We start from the raw sequence: 21,115 nt of genomic DNA, 5'->3' as shown, positions 1-21,115 counted from the left end.
ACCTTCCTGAGTTTGAAAAACACGGGGGGAGGGGGTCTAAATGTCCGTCTGTCTATATTTGTGACAAAGATAACTCAAAAACGCTTTGAGCTAGCGGGATGAAATTTGGTATATAGTCTTAACAGAACAGAACGCCATCTCATACCCCCGTATCCGTGACCATTCTGGTCATTAAATGGTTTGGTGGGCATGTTAAGGGAATTTTATTTACGTAACAAAATATTTACAGTAGAAAAAACGTAACAAAAATAACTATTTACAGAATTTACAAGCATATAAGAAATTATATTAAGATGAAACCGTTCACAAAATTTTTCAACTTAGAAATATAATTTGTAATTATAACATGCTGAGAGATAAAATGTGTAAAAATATACATATATTTTGTGTTCACTTATTTTTATGATATAGTAGATCAGGATATAGTTTTAAAAAATCAGATGGAAAATAATTTGGTAAATGGGAATGAAGAGAATTTCTATTTGATTGAAATGTATGATAGGAGACTACGGTGCTTGTTTTTTCCCTTAGTCTTTTTTGGTATGAAACGATGTTGAGAGCTATGGAGGCAAGAATAGGTCTCTATTTTCACTTATAAATTGGATTATACTGTGGATTTTTTGCCTGGAAAGGAAGCTGCTGGCGACTCTTTTCAGCCATCCCTGTTCATGGTTTGGTGATGGTTTTTTTCATATGCCAAGAGATTGTAAGGATGCATTCAGTAGCATAATGGAGTGCGGTGCCTATCCCACCACAACTGCACTGGTCACTCTCAGACAGATTGAACCTTTTGAGGTAGGCAAGAAAAGGGCCGTGTTCTGAGAAGAAAATAATATCCTCTCTGATTCCAGTTAGTGGGATAAAAGTTGACTGAAGGCAGGATGTTAAAAACCTTTCTGCCTGTGACACCATTGCTCCAATATCCTTGCCATTCCTCAAGCATGTCTTTCCGGAAAAGGACTTTTATATGTGGTTTAGAAAGTTTTGTTCGCATAAAAAATTGCCCATTTTGCGTTGCGTCCTTTGCCAGTTGATCCGCGTTTTCATTACCCATATTGCCCGCGTGTGCTTTAACCCATGAGACTTTTACTGTTAGTTTTGAAAGCAGAACACCAAAAATTTCTCTTGCTGTTTGGTTTGTACTCTTTGGATTAGAAGATGCCATGATACTAGCTCTATTGTCGACATTATTTTAAAAGTGCTGTTGTTTGAAAACTGAGATGCGTATTTTACTGCTTCATGAAGTGCGGCGAGTTCAGCTTGAAAAACAGTATTGTTGTCATTCTGTTTGGCAGACCAGTGGTAGGACCAGGAATTATTGATCAGGGCACAAAACTCAGCTCCAGAGCCAACTCCATGCTCTGTTTTTGAGCCTTCTGTGAAGATATTGATATTGCTTATTTGAGATCAATTTATTCCTTCATCCTCCAATGAGATTTGGTTGGGATTATAGTCTTAACAGCAAATTTGTAGACATTATTAAATTTTGAGCAAAATTTATTCGTAGAAGTTTGTCTGTCCGGCTGTTCGAATATAAGTTAACATGATAACTACAAAATGAAGAAAGCTAGATAGATAAAATTCGGTAGACAGATTTAACATCTATAATGTAGACACGAATCAAGTTTGAACCAAATCCAAGAAGGGGTTGACCGTCTGTCGGTCTGTACTTCGAGAAACATGTAAACGTGTTGATTCGAAAACAAAATGATTTAAATGTATCGAATTTGGTATCTGATTTTAGAATTACAAGTATAGTTTTGTTTCAATCGGTTGGGAAAAACGCGTTTAAAACACAAAATTGATTGTCGGGTACTAATAATCGCATGCCAAGGATAAATTACCAAATAACTCGCCAAGGATGCCACGATACATTCAGTAAAAATGCTAAATCCAAGCCTAAGGTTGATATTTCGTAACTATTATAGGCTGATTCCATGCAAAACGCTCTCTAGGATAACACCTTTATTAGAGAGTATGCGAGAAAGCTTTGGAGAGGTCACTCCAGCTGGTTAACAATTTTTATGGACTGGCATACCATCTGTGTCATGCGTAAACTGAATCATGCAACTTGAGTTTTGATAAAAAAAAAAAATCATTCGATCGCTCGAACTCTAGCCACCAAATTTGTTGGTAATAAATTCTTATTAAGAAGGGTTTTTTTAAAGATTTCAATTTAAAATTAAACAAAATTGTAACTTTTTTCTGCATAATTTCGAAGCATATGTTTGCAATAAAACAATTTTTGCTTCACTGCAAAATAAAATTTTTAAAAAATCTTTTCAATGGCATCCATATTATTTCACTTCAGTTTTTTTCTCAGATTTTAATAAATTTTACAAATATCTTTTTAAATATATTTCACTACAATATATTTCATTATTTTAGTTATTATCATATGAGAACATGATGTTGTTTTGGTTAGAGGGTTTTGAAGCTCGAAATCGCGTAGGCAACGAATAAAGCATAAATGGCAATTTTCATCAGCATCTTTTAATCGCAAATATTTTTTACCCTGCTTTTAGCAGTATTGCATTATTATTATGCATGCTTCTTTGAAAGCAGTTGCGTTTTTAAAAGGCTGACCTTCTTTTACCAGTATTGCATTATTAATTTGTATACTTCTTTGACAGCAGATGCGTTTTTAAAAAGTTAACGTAGAACTATGACATCATAGCTGTTATTTCATCTCAAAATCGGTTCGAGCTCCAAAACTTTATTTGCCAATTAGAAGAATTGAAAGTGAAAGTTTTAAAAAATTATCCTTATATATAGAGAGAGGGGGGGATAGAGACCGATAGAGAAGTCTCGTGATGGTTTCAAACCGATTTTAACTTGTTAATGACTTAAATTAATCATGACAAATAAGGACTTTAAAAAATACTCACATGATAACTTGAAATTAGCGATCGTAGATTTCATTTTAATTTTTGATTTTCATATATATTTTCCAATGGACCCTGCGACGATTTTGATTGTTAAATTGTGTGTGTGTGTGTGTGCGTGAGCGCGTGTGAGCACTCTTCATCGCTGCTATATAATTAAGAGCAATTTTTAAAAGATAAATCAATCAAGACTAAAACATTAGCATACCATGATGTTGCGGTCTTGAAGATTAATCCTTAATTTTTTTAATACTTAGGTATACTAGAATGGTAAAATTTGCACAGAAGCAGTTTTATTAAAATTAAATTGAATACAGAACAACGAACGACCTCTTGCAGTCAGATAATGTATACATTGGTATGAATGTATCATCTTATTAATTAAACCATTTCTATATACAGTGGGTGATTGATTAACAAACAGTTCAGGCTGCAAATAAATCGGACGACTAACACTTCTCTAAGAAATTTTATTTTCTAATGCCTAAAACCTCACAAAAGAAATTTAAGAAGTTGTGCTGTGTATAAATTTCGAGATATGCAGAATTGTACCTAACTGCCATTATCTGGCGCAGCCACAGGAGAAATGAATAAGCGAAAACAGGATATCTATGCGCTGCAGGCACCATCATTAGTCGGCATATGAAAGCAGAAATAGGCGAATATGAAACGAAAATAGAAATGGAGAAATGTGATGTATAAACATCTAGAAATGATATCTGGAATGAAATTTTGATAAATGATTGCATTTTTTCTTTTTGTACATAACATAATGGAGTTTCTCAAACTTTTTATTAGATAAAAGCTAATAATATTATAAAAAGAAGTGGAATATTATCAATTATTCTGCTCATGTTGGAGATAATACATACCACAGAAAGATCAATATTTTAATAAGGATTTTTATAAATATTACGCATGAATGAATTCATTATTTTATCAAAGATCTGCGATGGAATTAAAATCGAGTAAAAAGTCTATAATGAATCTATAATCGATTGCAGAACAATTCTAGTAATGAATATTATGATTCTGCTCGTCAGTCGAATATCATAGTTCCCTCCCCGTTTCTTGCTCACTTTCTCAATCTCTGCTAATAATAAAGGTATGTGCTGTAGGTGCTCCATAGGCCAGACCATTTAACTTAAAGTTATCAAATTTAGCATTAATATACTTTGTAGGGTGTGAATGTGCATCTTGGAACTTTTAATTAGGATTTTAATTTAAAATTCAGCGAGATTTTGATGGGTTTTATGCGATAGCCTCTGAAAACACTATTGTACACAAATAAAGTTACGAAAATCAAATTTGTATTTTAAGCACGTTGTTTTGAATCGATTGTAACGAAAATTTGACATAAAACTGCACTTGTAGTCACAAAATCCAATATAAAATTTTATATATTTAAGTCACTGCATTTTTGAATTATTACGTTTACATGTTTCGGAATTTATAGACAGACACACAGTCAACCCATAGTTGGATTTGGCTCAAAATTTGATAGGTGTCTACATTATAGATGTTTAAATATGTGTACAGAATGCTGTCTGTCTAGCTCATAGTTGGATTTGGCTCAAAATTTGATAGGTGTCTACATTATAGATGTTTAAATATGTGTACAGAATGCTGTCTATCTAGCTCATAGTTGGATTTGGCTCAAAATTTGATAGGTGTCTACATTATAGATGTTTAAATATGTGTACAGAATGCTGTCTGTCTAGCTCATAGTTGGATTTGGCTCAAAATTTGATAGGTGTCTACATTATAGATGTTTAAATAAGTGTACAGAATGCTGTCTATCTAGCTCATAGTTGGATTTGGCTCAAAATTTGATAGGTGTCTACATTATAGATGTTTAAATATGTGTACAGAATGCTGTCTGTCTAGCTCATAGTTGGATTTGTCCCAAAATTTCATAGGTGTCTACATTATAGATGTTTAAATATGTGTACAGAATGCTGTCTATCTAGCTCATAGTTGGATTTGGCTCAAAATTTGATAGGTGTCTACATTATAGATGTTTAAATATGTGTACAGAATGCTGTCTGTCTAGCTCATAGTTGGATTTGGCTCAAAATTTGATAGGTGTCTACATTATAGATGTTTAAATATGTGTACAGAATGCTGTCTATCTAGCTCATAGTTGGATTTGGCTCAAAATTTGATAGGTGTCTACATTATAGATGTTTAAATATGTGTACAGAATGCTGTCTGTCTAGCTCATAGTTGGATTTGGCTCAAAATTTGATAGGTGTCTACATTATAGATGTTTAAATATGTGTACAGAATGCTGTCTGTCTAGCTCATAGTTGGATTTGGCTCAAAATTTGATAGGTGTCTACATTATAGATGTTTAAATAAGTGTACAGAATGCTGTCTATCTAGCTCATAGTTGGATTTGGCTCAAAATTTGATAGGTGTCTACATTATAGATGTTTAAATATGTGTACAGAATGCTGTCTGTCTAGCTCATAGTTGGATTTGGCTCAAAATTTGATAGGTGTCTACATTATAGATGTTTAAATATGTGTACAGAATGCTGTCTGTCTAGCTCATAGTTGGATTTGGCTCAAAATTTGATAGGTGTCTACATTATAGATGTTTAAATATGTGTACAGAATGCTGTCTGTCTAGCTCATAGTTGGATTTGGCTCAAGATTTGATAGGTGTCTACATTATAGATGTTTAAATATGTGTACAGAATGCTGTCTGCCTAGCTCATAGTTGGATTTGGCTCAAAATTTGATAGGTGTCTACATTATAGATGTTTAAATATGTGTACAGAATGCTGTCTATCTAGCTCATAGTTGGATTTGGCTCAAAATTTGATAAGTGTCTACATTATAGATGTTTAAATATGTGTACAGAATGCTGTCTATCTAGCTCATAGTTGGATTTGGCTCAAAATTTGATAGGTGTCTACATTATAGATGTTTAAATATGTGTACAGAATGCTGTCTATCTAGCTCTTTTCGTTTTTGTAATTATTGTGTTAATTTATCTTCGATCAGCCGGACAAACAATATGTTTTGAACAGATTTTACTCAAATTTTTAACAGAAAATTTGATAGATAGACTCTATACCAAGTTTCAACCGTCTAGATCAAAGCGTTTTTGAGTTATCTTTGTCACAGACAGATATACAAACGGACGGACATTTTCCAAACATGTGTTTTTCGAACTCAAGGAAGTCTAAAACGTGGAAATTCGTCACTTTTGATGATTACTATTCTTTCTCCATACTACGTATACGAAGGAAGAAAATTTTTTTGTTATTAATTTTAATTATTCGAATGATGGATTTTAATTTTCAACGGATGTTTTCAGGTCTTTTCAGTCGAGCAATTATGCAAAGCGGTTCTGCATTGTGCGACTGGGCCCTAGAAGGCGAACCTCTCGGGTATGCTCGCGAAATTGCTCAGCGAGTTAAATGCCCAACGGATTCGCCCACTGCAATTCTGGACTGCTTGAGGCTGAAACCGGTGATGGACATCTTAAACGCTCAGAAGGACACTAAGGTAAGGAATAGTTCCTTAAGGCTTCTAGTAAATAACTTTTCAATTGAATTATAATTCAATTTATTTCCTTACATGAAATGATTAAAATTCGAACTGCGCAAATGTGTAAACAGTTGGTTAGTAAATTCTCACTCAGATGGTTCTTAATTAGCGGCGGGTGGATTTAATGTTACTTTTGTGAATCAGGCGTATAAAATGGAAGTGCTTATTAGACAGCAGTCAGTTTTATTTATTTTTATAAATTTGATGATGTCTTTAAATGTAGTGAAGTTCCTGTTATGATATAATTTCGTGCATTTTATATTTAAATACTGAATTATAAATTATTTTCATATTTAAATTTTTATGAGATAGTCTATTTTTACTACACATATTATACTTTCGCCCAAAAACATTTCTTTAATCATAAAGTATAAAAAAATTAATAATTTTTTATTCTAAAATATAAGAAAAACTTAAATGAAATGGTGATCAATTTGAAGAACTTAATATTTTGGAATGTTTCAAACAATATTTATGACAGTCTTTTGACGATTACTTCCTTTTGAATTCGTCTTTTATTCTAATTAAAAATTCGAAATTTGTGGTGTTCATATTAATGATAACCAAAAATGCAAAAGATCCACAATAAAAGTGTTGTATAACAAAATTTAAAAAATATATATATGGCACGTTTAAACAAAAAATAAATTGGTACGATTAAACTATTTTAATCAATTTACTAGAAGACTTTAGCTGATTGTCTACTACATTAATAAAATCAATTTAATTATATCAACCAACTTTGGTGAACTACACCTTATCACATCAAATGGAAGTACTAATTTAAATTATATTTTCACACAACGCATTCTGATTGGTTAGTTATGTGCGCAAAGCGGCGAAATCAGTTCAGTTGTAGAAGCTGGGAACTGCATTAAAGATTTTTTCCACGATATATCTAGAAAACAAAAGGCGCATGGGATCATTGATAAAGTAACTAAAAGCCATGAGCTTTGTTAAAGAAAATAAAAAATAGCGAAATCGGTACTGGGATTGGAGGAGTCTGTCTGATTTTTCTCACAGAGAATGCCTAATGAAATAGTAGTTCTGAAATGTTTCTTAATGGTTGAAGACAGCCGAACATTAATGACATATTTAGAAGTCATAAGCTTTCGTATGAAGTGAAAATTTGTGAAATCGGAGCAGTGATTGGGGATAGAGGACTCGTTCTTTGATTTTTCTTATTATTTTAAATATATAGATCATTAAGAAATTACTTTTATCGTTAATAAAATAAATACTTGTGAATAAATTAATGATAAATAACATGTTATTTCTTCTTATTTTTTATAATATATTTACTTTCGTGTGAAAGTGATGATCTGGTCTGAATAAGATTAAATTTATCATCAAAACTAATCCTGTATTGCTTTTGACATGTTGGGATTGGAATCGAATGAAGTAGATGTTTATGGGCAGCATATTTCTCTCAAAGATCTAATTCATTCAGAACCAGCTCCAACATGCTGAAATAGAAATGCTATGGTAATCAATTAAATAAAAATAAAGTAGTTGCAATTCAAAACCTTCGATTGTGAATCGATCATTTTTGCTGCAAGTGTACATGCGTCAAGTGTGTCATGTATATCGTGATATTGTAACAGGAAAGTAGGGAGAGGGAGAGACGGAGGAACATAGATCCATCAATCCTGGTGAGGGTAAGGGAGGGGTATCAGTAGACAAAATAATTATATAATTAAATTTTTTTCGAGGGGAGAGGGTTGAATGGCCGAATTATAATAATAAAACACATATGTGTTTTTACCTTTCTTTTCCTGGCTCTCTAGTAATGAAAGAAAATTGAATTAATTTAAGAATAAATAATTTCCTTCGTTTATTTAACTGTACAAAATAAATATTTTGGATTTAAAGCATACAAATCACATCATTTTGGGATATTTCTTATATATGTACTGTACGCATTAATTTGGATATTTTTACTTGTGTATTATATGTATTGTATTTGTTATTCTTTTCACATATATATTGTACAGATTGTTCATCAAGTTCCTTGAAAGTTAAGCTTCAATTTTCAATTGTACATTATAACACAAAATCTATTATCTTAACAGACATCTAAATTTAATTTTACTACATACTTAAATAAAAAAAATTTAAACATTCTTAAAACTAATGAAAGATATATAGGTAAATTAATCGGAAATATATATACCCTTTAAGTACAAAATCCACATTAATATTGTATGACATTCGGAATATTTAATAATATAGTGGAAAATATCGTACAATATATTGAATTAATAGGGTGTCTTTAATAATATAACACTTCACATACCATTTCTTTGAAGAGAATCATCATATCCAGAGAATTAAATATCAAAGTGTGAATCAAATCTGAAACCTAAATATGCGTATAATTATTCAATAGTATTTTATATCGCTCTCAAACCTCGTTAATGTAACAAATTAAATCAAATATTTCTACAGTTCAATAAATTACGATATTAATTTTCTGATCCTTAAGCATTCGATTCTTGTCATTTTCAGATCTTCGGGGACTATCCTCTTCGAGCCGTGCCAGTAGTGGAAAAAAGTGGAGATGGTAAATTTTTACCAGACACTCCTATAAATTTACTGAACGCTGGCAATTTCCGTCGGGTACCTTTAATGGCTGGAGTCAATAGAGACGAAGGAGCTTTCTTTTACCCTAGTAAGTATATGATCTGTTAATACGCAACTAAAGTTATTTAAAAAGCTTCATTTGTATTAAAGTCAAGTCGACTCTTTCAACGGCTTCTTGCAAAGAAAGCGATTACTTCAAAAGAGTCCTAATTGCTATGTATTTATTTTAAAATACAAAAAAACTATCTATTTTTGAAGACCCAGCTTGTTTGCCCGGAATATTTGTTTATTTTGCTGTTAAACTATTAATATGAAATGCATCCCTTTAAGAATTTCGCATTATTATATTTCATAAAATTGAAAAATATGAACTTGGTGGCATAAGTCTACTACAAACTACTGCCCGTGTAAATTGGAAAAAAGAATTACTTCGATAACTCAAAAACACAATAACTTAAGTATATCAATTTTGGTATGACATTTTGTCTTCACGAGCGTAGTTGTGGACCAAATTTTTGTTTCCCTCGTCTAAAACACAAATTTCACTTTTGGATATTTTTAACCGTATACCAGGAATAAATCGCCAAAAAAACTCATCAAGGATCGCACGATTCATAAATTCCCGCCAAAGTGTAATAGTTGATTTGCCATCCAAAGTCAAACCAATCACAATCCATTGCGCAATAGATTACTTTTTAAATAATTTCTTAATCTTAAAAGAAAGTGCTATATTAGAATTATTTCTGCATTTTTATTAAAATATCTGCATATCAAAATTTTGTTTTGGAATCGATTTGGAACTGCACTCAAATGCAATATTTAATAAATAATTAATAGTAATTAATTTAATAATAATTAATTTTAAAATAAATTTTATTTAATTTCATGTTAAAAGTAATTATAATTAAATAGTAGATAACTGCAGTAGAAATATTACTCTTATTAATTCAGATGTAGTAGAAATAATACACTTATTAATGCAAATACTGATATATGCCTAACCATATCATAGATATATAACAATTTTTTTTTTTTTAGTTTTGCGAGGTAATTTTCAGCATATTAATTAAATCAAAACTGCATAAGTTCAACTTTTCAATAAACTATTTGCAAATAAATGCTCACATTCAGCTGTTTCTCAAATACAACGATCTTTGAAATAAGTCTTTATTAAACTTGTTCAAATCAATATCAAATTATGCAATAAAATAATTGAAATCAATATCACTTAAATTTGAAATATTCTATTTAAAAGCCAGTATAAAAGAATGCTGCATCAATATCGAACTTTTAACTATAAAATACTTGAATTTTCTAACGTGAATCTGAAATATTTTTCCCCTTCCTTTTTCAAAAACACTGCTCAGCTTTTTTCAAAAGTTTTCTTAGTTGATTAAATTCAAAACAATGTTTATCTCATAGAATTTTTGACATACTCATACGAATGCATCGGCGTTTTCAGAAATATTGAACAGAAAGCTCTAGAGTCGCCATTGTCTGTACTGAAATATATTCATATTTTTCTACAAAAACTGAAGCATGTTTACTGTAAACTTAAAAGAAAAAATGTGCAATGAATTCAGGCAGACAGTGAATTTGAATAAAGAGTATGCTGAATATAATTTCTTTGTTTGGAAGCAAATATCTGAAGATAAATACGATAAAACAGCACTGCATTCAAAATTATCGGAAATATTTTGTTTAAAAAGCATATAAATTAGAAATCGTCTAAGCAATTATATCAAATATTATCATGACTTATATAAATATCTGGCAGCATTCAGCATTTGATTTCATATTATCGTCTGAAAATGAATTTGTGTTAATTAGATAATAAAAAAAAATTCAAAATTTCGATTCTCCAAACTAGTGAATGTAATCGGGTAAAGAATAATCATTAAAATTTGTTATTTTTCAAAGCAATTTCTGTTATAAATATATCGCGAAGGTATTTGTCTATCAAAAGCTAGATTATTTGAGTGCTATAAAAAGTTAAAAGAAATTAGAAAATTCGTCATAGTTCGCTCTGTAACCCTATCTACTATGTCTGACCATCAACAGAACGATTCAATTAGAGAATTGATGCTTATTGATTGTCACTTAATTATTCGCAATATTATTAACAAAGTACCGTATTGGAGACAGTCTGATTAGCGGCAAAATAATTTGTAGGGTTTTGGTTACTATAATGCGCCTTCTCACAGTGTCATCATGATTCGCAATTTTTTCATTTAAAAAAATCAACTAATACAGCTTCACTGATTCTATATTTACTAGATATAGCACCATGAGACTTTATCTTCTTTTTATAATGTTTGAAACGGCTTCTTTGTAAAATCTGAGAAGACTGAGTTTTGGGGAAGGTAAATATATATATATATATATATATATATATATTAAATATCTGAAATAGAAAATAGGCCGTTCCAAAGTTCCGAAACACTTGAACTCGAATAAACTTGGGAATGGGTCGATTAATACTTTAGAGTAGAAAATAATTTATTGCCATCATTTGAGTTTCTGTGGCTAGGACAAAACGTTTTTTAATCCTTTTATTCATTAATAAATATTCTGAAATGCAAAACGCATAAAATACATTCATGTTCATATTACAGGCTTTGCCTTGACAAAATCCCTTCTCCTTGCATTTAGCATACTTCTAAGCATAAATGAATATAAAGTTTATTTACATGTTATAATGCTGTTATGTACAGGGGTATTCAAATGAAAAGGTACAAAATGTCGTAACAACGTAACCGTTAACACATTTGCCTATACCGCTATGGGAGAAAGTAGCGTGACATCTACAGCCCAAACATGTCACCCTGCAATTTTCATGTGTTTGATTCCTTAAAAAAACATCTGAAAAGCAAGCGCTTCAATTCGGACGGCGAATTCAAAGACGCTGTGAACTGGGTCTCGTCACGGCAACAGGAATTCTGGGAACAAAGAATCCTTCGGCTCGTTAATCAATGGGATCGTTGTGTTCAGGCCTATGGTGTATACTTTGAATAAAGTCTTCATTTATATTCACAGTATCGTTCTGTACCTTTTCATTTGAACACCACTTGTAATGTCAGTAGAGAAGATACTTGAATTGTGTTACATTTTTTTTTTCCAAATAAATAGCAGTGGTTGATTTATTTGGTAGCATCTAACAATCTTAATGCTCTCTTCAGAATGAATATTATAATTATAATTCAAAAGATTATACAAAGTTATTAATATGTACAAATTAGTTTTAAAATTCGAAAATTATTCCATTTGCCATTACAAGGTATAGATTGCAATCTATACTTCTAGGTAGCTCTATATTTGGAGGAGCGATCAATTACTTAGTATCCTTAAATAACTGACTGAGAACACAACAAACGAGAAATCATTCTTTTTCCCATCTATTGCTCAAGCTCTATCATATTATCAGAAATTAGTATTGAAAGAATCAAAAGATGCATTTCTCATATGACAGTTGGACTACTATAGAAGAGCCGGCGTCCTGGCACAGGGGTAGCGCATCTTCCCCGTAATGTGGGCGGTTCCCCGGTTCGGGCATGGTTGTTCTTCATCTGTGTTCTATCTGTGAGGTGCGTAAATGTGCCCCCCTGTAAAAAGGGGTTGTGCAAGCGAATGTGCGTGTGTCATCTACATATGAGCTAGAAGTCAAACTTCTGCCCTCGGGTGCTCAGGGATCTTTACCCTCAGAAGCTACTGCACCCCCTCTCCGTGGTAACGCGGACACAAAATCATCATCATCACTACTAAAGAGGAGGTAAAACATATTGGACATTTTGTAAAGCGTTATTTTAAAGTAATGCCTTTTCCTACAGCATTCATCGGCTCAGCAACTGAAGACCCCCTCTAGTGATTTCAATTCAATTGTACTCTGCGCTCTAATTTATTCTAATTCAAAGAGTAAAAAATATTATCTCATTTCCATTTTTTTCTATTCAAGCAGTATATTTTTATGTTAATTTACTTATTTTAGGAATTGTTGATTTTAAAAATTTCTCCAGATCTTTCCACTGTGCTTACTAAATCTCTTACCTTTAATTCAAATGTTTTATTATGCTTTCAATGAAATAAAACACATTTTTTTTTAATTTTCAGCTCTTTTGAATACTTACCGTAATGCTCTGCGAGAAAATCCCAACTTCCTTCGCACCCACTTAATCCCGATGTTCATTCTGACCACCACCAACATACGTGGGAATGTGGATTCTGTTTCCGAGACCATCATATTCGAGTACTTCAACAGAATCAACCATTCGAACGTGTCACAGATTTTACATCCCTTCATCAACGTAAGATTCAAACGCATGCTTTTATTTATCATCATTTTCAACAATCAATGCAGTTTTGAAATGACAAACCAGACAAATTTCTTATGATTTTTATGCACTTCATTTCATTTTAAAAACAGCAGTACCTATGGCTTATAATGAAGTTTCGTTAATTTAAGTTCGATATTTCTAAATTTCTTACCACCATAATGTTAAAATATCGTTTGTAATTATAATTTATTTTGATCGATTCTAAATTAAAATTAAAAGTTATAAAACTGTGTTTTCTGTCTTTAATTCGTTAATAGTCTTTATATGTAAAAAAAAAAATCCAAGGTTTTATTTAACAGCCACGATTTTGATTTAATTTCTGGTTTCTGTTAGTAATTTTAAAATCCCATTTAGAAACAAAAGAAGTATATTTTGGAAGGGATCTCGTAATTTTTCACAATAACAGTAGTTCCCGATTCAAAATTCAATTTCATTTAAGTATCCAGTACCATACATGCTGTACATCTTCGTGAAGATTCTGTTTGCGGGATATTGCTAATCGAACTCGTTTTAACCCTTTCTAGGGCTGTGGGAAGTATGCTTCCCACCAAATTTATCAATCTTTGTATGAAATTATGAAGGTTGGCATAAGTTCTGACAAATTTTTTTTAGTAAGTCAGAAGCTTATATGCTTCAGTTCTGTGTCTTGGTTTGTCACTTAATTATTAATAAACCAAATTAATGATTTAATCAAATTAAATTAATCTTATAAGCTAAATGAATCCCTTTTCTTATTCTAATTTCAAGCCTAAAAATATTTTAACATAATATGACTAGAAAAAAATGGCCCTTTAAAGGGTTAACTAAGGAAATTAAATATATTTCGAGTTACAATTTAAATTCAATTTAATTTTAATATGAAAAGGTATAAGAATTTAGGAGATTCTTAAAGGAAGAAGGAATTCCTTTTTCTAATCTAAATTTCATTTGTCCATTGGGTATGAAAATAGAATGATTTTTAATTGATTTCAATTAAACTAAGTGAATAATACTACGCTCTTTGCAGGAAAAATATCTCAATGAACTGAGAAGTTCTCTCTTTGCCTCGAAATCTCTCAGGCGTGAATCCTTATTATTATTTTTTTTTTTTAGTTCCTCAGTAAACTTGAGAAAGGAATAACAAAACGGGAGTTCCGACCTATCTTTAGCATTTGCATTTGATCTATCTTTAGCATTTGCATTGAAAGATAAAAGGTTCAAGCCCCTTTTTTAAAAAAATATTTTGATAACCCCTAAAATATTTTAACAACTTTTCGTATAAAAAATTATCTTATTGGTTTATATAGCAAAATCTTTCATTAAAAAAATTTCACAATGTGGATGAATATAACTACTAAAATATTTTTGAGTGCTATGCACATGATCGCAATAGCCTAGTAATAAGGTCGCATCTTCCGAAGTTCTACATTCGAAATCCATTTTTACTAAAGATCCGTCGTATTTGTATGATTAGCGCGCGTTAAATCTACATCCTCCCGTTAGTGTAATGAGGTTGACACTGAAGGACATGAAGTTAAAAATTGCCAGCTTTTTACCAGCTATTTGAGTGTTTTAAAGTCTTTGAATTTCTTTAGTTGTGGAACGAGAATTTGGAGGAATATTGAGATTTTCTTTAAATGGTGACTTGCTCCTCGTTGAACAGGATAATAGAGGCCCCAAAAGTTAAGGAGGAAGGTCACAGATTGAGCACATAGTGGCTGAGGGTCAACTGCCTCGCATAGGATGACAATTCGGTGAATTGGCCGGCTTTAGACAGCAGTCAGCCTCAACAAATCCTGCCCATACTGTTTCGTTCAATGGTGGCGAGGTGGTCAGCTGTACATAAGAAAAAATTGTAATGAGGACGTTTGAAGAGAGAATGTCCCCTGACAGCGATTTCAAATCACGAGGTCCATCCGAAGATAATCCTAGCGTTGTTTCAAAACGGAAGATTAATATAACCAAGCCAAGTAGTTTACATATATTTTTCAAAAATGATTTTTATTACATTACAATTATATTGTCTATAACTCATGGATTTATACACCAAAAATTTAATTCTTTTAAAGCAATTTTGCAATATAGTGGAATATAATATTTTAGAGTACTTTACGCTTCATTTTTTAAAAATAATTTCTTTCGAAATTGACCTTTATTACAGATGTCTACTGATGCGATGTTTGTAGCTTGCAACGACGCTACTGTGCATGCCTACTCTACAACAGGAGCTCCAGTTTATATGTACACATTCGAATACAGGGGAGAAAACAGTATGGTAGAGATACAGTATGGAACGCCGATCGCATACTTTGATCCAGGTGAGATATTCACATGAATTTAATATATATGTACACATGTTGTTGTTGTCGTGTCTATGCATACAGTGCTAGTGCAAAAGATTAGAGTCCTCCAAAAGTCTTGGTGACAAGATCTGCAAGTTCTGAAGCCCGATGGCTATGGAGGATTTCGATTGGGGGTGGTCCAAGCTGAAAGAGAGAACCGATAATGGCCTAGCAGTCAATAACATGATCTGGAGTTAGTTGCGAATGGGGACAGTACTTGCAGATGGGATAGGATTTTATATTGGTTCGTGAGATCTTTATGCCTTTGAAATGTCCAGTACGTAAGCCTAGCTATTGTAGAGGAAAGATTTCTTGGGCAGTTTAGATCGGGGATTGTTGCCTTGCTAAGATGCTGGTTGTAGATACTTCGCCTGGCGGCAGCATTCGCATCTGCACAGGTGACTACTCGAGGTTGGTCTTCGTCGCGTGCTTCCTTTGCAAGGGCATCTGCACATCCGTTCCCCTCAATTCCAACATGAGCTGGGATCCACTGGAGAGTGCAAGGTATATTTAGTAAATGGAGAAGGGAAGAAATTTCTTGCGTTATCGTGTTATCGTTGTTTTACCGTTATGTATGGCTTCGAGTGCTGATTTTGAGTCTGAGAAAATCACAATTTATTTTATTGAGTCGTTTAGAGAATGAGAGCGAAAATGGGTAAGAGCCTCTTTAATAGCGTTTAATATGTACACATGCTATCTAATAATAGCTTAATTGCGAGTTTCTCAAGAAAAACAATTAAAATTAACAAGATTTCAGAATTACAAAGAAAGTACCAGGTGGATATTTCGAACAGAACAACTTTTCCATTCACAACACAAAAGTAACTTCCTGCACCAGTTACTTCTTTCTTCCACGTTTTTATTAACTTGCTTTCTTCTCTATCTGTTTATCTGTTCGGTACAAATATTGCAATCAATTTTAAATTAATTTCCATATGAGTTGAAACTTCAAACTGGGTTCAGAACAGGATGGTAGGGCAATATTAACTCCCTTTCTTGTCTGATTGTTTTTTGTCTGTTCGGTACCAATTCTGTAATTGATTTTTTAAACTAATCAAAACTTTCATTACCGGCAAATGCCGTCCTGACAAATCGTGGTAGTGTTTTTTATTAATTTTTTAACTCTCTTTTTTTATCCGTCTTTTTTGTTTATTAGGTACAGATTTTACAACTGATTTTCAATTTCCTCTATTATGCACAAATTAATCAATTTTTAATTTAAAAATTCATAATCACAAATTTTTAGAGCAATCCGTATAGTAATCCATAGAAATTATTCATACTTTTTTTCATTCTAAAAGCATATATTTAAATCAAATATATATTCAAATAATTACTTTCTAAGTTTTAGTCTTGTGTGTGTGAAATTTTGCAATCAATTTAACTGCCCAATGAGCTACATCCGATGACAACATCTGAACTAAGCAAACAATAAAAGGAGTTAATATAGCACTGTCATAACCTTCTGAGTTATGTTTAGTTTCAAATTTCTAGTCCATTGGGAAGTTAATTTAAAATCGATTGTAAAATCAGTACCGATCAGACAAACAAACTCAAAAGAAAGCCCATAAGTTTTGATCATAAAGTAACATGAATAAAGCTTTATTATCAATATTGAAAGAGGGCTGTTTGAGATTCTAGGGATCATAAGCGGTGATGATCTGTAGAATTTTTCTCGAAGTCGTGTCCTAAAAATCATTGCAATTGATACTATTCCTTTATAGAATCTGCCGAAAACTTTGTCGTTATTTTCATTCAGGGGACAATAAATTATTACAAAAATTCGAAGGACTCATTTTTGAAGCTTATTGTATTTGCGGTCCACTTTTTTTCCGGAAATAAAACTTCCGGGTTCCAAATTCTTAAAAGAAACCGTAAGCATACAATTGTTTTCAGTGACTCTGCTTTTCTCTGACCTAAAATTTCTGTATTTACCAGGCGTTTCACACGGCGACGAGCTGTTGTATCTGTTCAGCCTGGATGTGGAAGGATTGCGACAACCTTCGTTGTTGGACAACTTAGTTAGCGGAAGAGTCGTTTCCTTGTGGACAGATTTTGCAAAATTTGGGTAAGTCTCTTTTCTTATCAAACACAAACACCACAATGAAATCGGATAAAATCTAACTGAATCAACATATAGTTCCTTGACATTAATTTAGTATTCGGTTCATTTAAATAAGTAAGTGTGTAGAAAATGTTTGCTGAACTCGGCAACGTCGTGATGTTTCGAGTTCCACGGTGTCACAACGTGTTCACGAGCATCTCCATATGATAATTTGGAATATCTATTACAATTTGTAAGTTTAAGGGGGAAATTAAAATTATTTGAACTAGTTAAAATGACGTCATGAAATTTGATATTATTGTTTATTTAATAATATGATTAATTTTAATTATTTATGAGGGATGGAGAAATTTAATGGATTTACATTGTTTGAACACTTTTTTTTTTCAAAATATACAGTGGAAAAAAATTAATTTTCTTTAAAAACACGTGACAGAATTTTTACTCTCTCTTGTACATAATATGCAAAATATATATATATATAACAATCGGGGAGAAAAAACCCAGTTCAAGATTTCGAGGAATCTCTGTTTCACATTACCCTAAGTGCGGAAAACTTATTTGGAATTATGTCTGTCTGTGAACACGATAGCTTAAAAACACTTTGAGCTACACGGATGAAATTTGGCATAAGATCTTTACACATTATTGGTAAACTTCTATTAAACTTTGAAATCCATTTACATGAATTTTGCCTGTCCCGATGTAAAATGGCTTTAAAAGCTAAATCCTTTTCATAATTAAAGAATTACTGTATAGCAGTTTGGACCACTGATTTCCCAAAGTTGTTGCCAATTTCTTCAAGTACAACTAAAGCAAAAATATATTTCGATTCTCAAGTTCTTACTAGCATACAATATATAAAACCAAGAGCGACATTTTTTTTTTTTTTTTTTTCCAGATAAGATTCAATGCTGTGTGATTTTAGTTTTTCCTATTTGAACTATAATTTGTTGTCTTTAATGTCCTTTTATTGGTTTCGTCTACTTCCAATTTATAAAGATTACTAGAGATTATAACTGCTTTATCGCACTATTTCTCAAATTCAACATAATAGTCCAAAAGATTTAAGCATTTGTCTGACTAGGCAAATATATGTAGTACAGTTTATTCAACTTTTATGGCAAAAATCCTTTAACTTTACCTTTAAACTGTGCTAATAAAATTCTTCTAATGTATTGTATCAAATAAGTTTTTCATCTGAAAATATAATAACATATTTTGTTACAGATTTTAAAATAGTATAAGAGCTAAAATATTGATGATATTAATGCCTAAACGCATGTTGTTTAAATATGATTTCTTAGCACTTTCTCTTAAGAAGGAACAAAATTTACTGGTAGTCTAAATCTTTACTAATAACAGAAGTGTGTGTGTGTCAGTATGTGTGTTCGCGTTTTAGAATGCGTAGTTTTGCTTTAATAAAATATGGCATCTCTTCATAAAAATATAGTTGCTTATATAATCCTTTAGAATCATACATATCTTAGAAAGAAAGCGGTTTAATTAAATGTTGAAAGGAACGTTTCCTCATTTAAAAAAAGCCAGATTAATCAATCAGCCAAAACTAAGATGTCATTGTGAAAGAAGGCATAAACGAATTCCATAATTTGAAAGAAAAAAAACGTACTCCAATACTATCCATTGAATTATAATTGTTTAAAAAAACAGCAGGGTTGCTCATTACCTCATACCTCAGCATTATGGCTTGGCTTATGTTTAATCTCTTCACACAGTAAAGAAAATTTAGAATGCATTTTAGAACTACAATACTTCTTTACCGATTGATCCTAATTTTGGTTCTCTCCGACTATTTCATGTAAAAATAATATATTAAGATCCATATATCTAACAAATTACTTTTCAAATTATTCTATGTTAAATAGATAATACCGATAGATAATAGATTAAATTCAAAATTAATACAGAACTGTATGTTTGATGTCAAGACTGCATACCGAATTCCATTTACATCTGTAATCACAGTCTGGAGTTGACATGTTTACTACGCAAACAAATAGACAGGCTGAGAGACAGCCAATCTATCGATGAATTTAGTTCGAAATTCAATACATTTGCATATCTATGTGGTAAAATTATATGCATGGTTTCATTCTTTCTTTCTTTTTGAGTTATCACGTTTACATGCAGATAGACGGATAGACAGATAGATTTTCTATTGATAAACTTAATCAGGTACTTTTCCGTTAGCCGGGCGCACGCTAAAAATCGTCAATTAAAGTAGAATTCTGCCAAATTTCTTACGGAAATTCGCGCTTGTTTCACAATCCGTTAGAAGAGTGCAAGCGAAAAATCGCCATATAATGTAGAATTTCGCCAAATTTACGCCAAATTCACGTTTCGCGACATTTGCGCCCGGCTAACGGGAAAGTACCCTTAATCCAAAGTATAATAAAGATCTATAACCTAGGTGTAAATTTTATTCTTCTAATTCATTGCATTTGAACAAGATATATAAATATATATAGGGAGAGTGTGAACTAATAGTAGGAATTGAAAAAGGGTAAAAGGTTATGTGGAGTTTTTCCAAGTAAAGTAGATAAAACAATATTATTAGATTTTTAAAAAATGTAAATGCTGTGTATAAAAATTCGGGCATTCAGAAAGAATATGTTGGACGGACATAGTGCAGTTGCATCGAGAACACATTGAGCTTTTTACTAGTAATAACTAATTTATCAATCAAAACTATTCCCAAAATTATAAGTTCCAAGCTATTGCGTAAAACGCGTATAATATATATCCATCACTCTCATTTAAGTGAGTGCGAGTTCGGTTATTGCGTACTGAATATATTTGAAAAGTGTTACATAAACTCAAAAGGAATATTTATCTTCGAATTTCATTTGTACCATTTATATAAAATAAAAATATATTTCATTAAATTTTAAAAGTGCATCACTATATTTTATTAATGCTTTCATTAAACCGAATGCAATTGTTATTTCAGAAACTATTTAAAAGTACTTAAATTTAAAATAATAAGAAAAGAAACAGCTGCAATTATATAAGCTGTAGTAGGGAATTGGTAGATTATTTTGTAATAATGTCTTTCTCCTCTGCACCTGACTTTCTAAACACCTAAAATAACTAACCACCGCAGGCTATATTTGTTCTTCTAATGTAGGTACTGCTCGTTTTAAGAAGAGACTAACATGTAATTAAATCTCGAACAACGAGTAACTCAGTTTCGGGATGGAGTTGAATGTATATTATTAGGTTCGATTGTCTGAGTTGATAATATTAAAATGACTATTATTAACGACGAAGTCTTTATTTTTTACTTCGAAAATCAGTCTTTTTCCCATTTAATGATGGCTTTATGAGTTACAATCATCTAAGGTTTTGG

At 31.7% G+C, this 21,115-nt stretch overlaps 1 protein-coding gene across 2 annotated transcripts in view; it reads left to right on the top strand.

The window, feature by feature from the left end:
- The window catches only part of LOC129989125 (acetylcholinesterase-like), a 58,698-nt gene that overhangs the window by 35,040 nt on the left and 2,543 nt on the right, over positions 1-21,115 (top strand). For both annotated transcript variants that reach the window (XM_056097454.1, XM_056097455.1), the window contains exons 5-9: positions 6,213-6,403; positions 8,954-9,116; positions 13,136-13,329; positions 15,500-15,656; positions 17,619-17,748. In XM_056097454.1, coding sequence (XP_055953429.1) covers positions 6,213-6,403; positions 8,954-9,116; positions 13,136-13,329; positions 15,500-15,656; positions 17,619-17,748 — 835 coding nt within the window. The remainder of the gene's footprint in view (positions 1-6,212; positions 6,404-8,953; positions 9,117-13,135; positions 13,330-15,499; positions 15,657-17,618; positions 17,749-21,115) is intronic.

Source organism: Argiope bruennichi, chromosome 10, assembly GCF_947563725.1.
Source record: "Argiope bruennichi chromosome 10, qqArgBrue1.1, whole genome shotgun sequence".
In the NCBI taxonomy this organism is placed as follows: Eukaryota; Metazoa; Arthropoda; class Arachnida; order Araneae; family Araneidae; genus Argiope; species Argiope bruennichi.
This window is presented reverse-complemented; position numbering and strand designations above follow the sequence as displayed.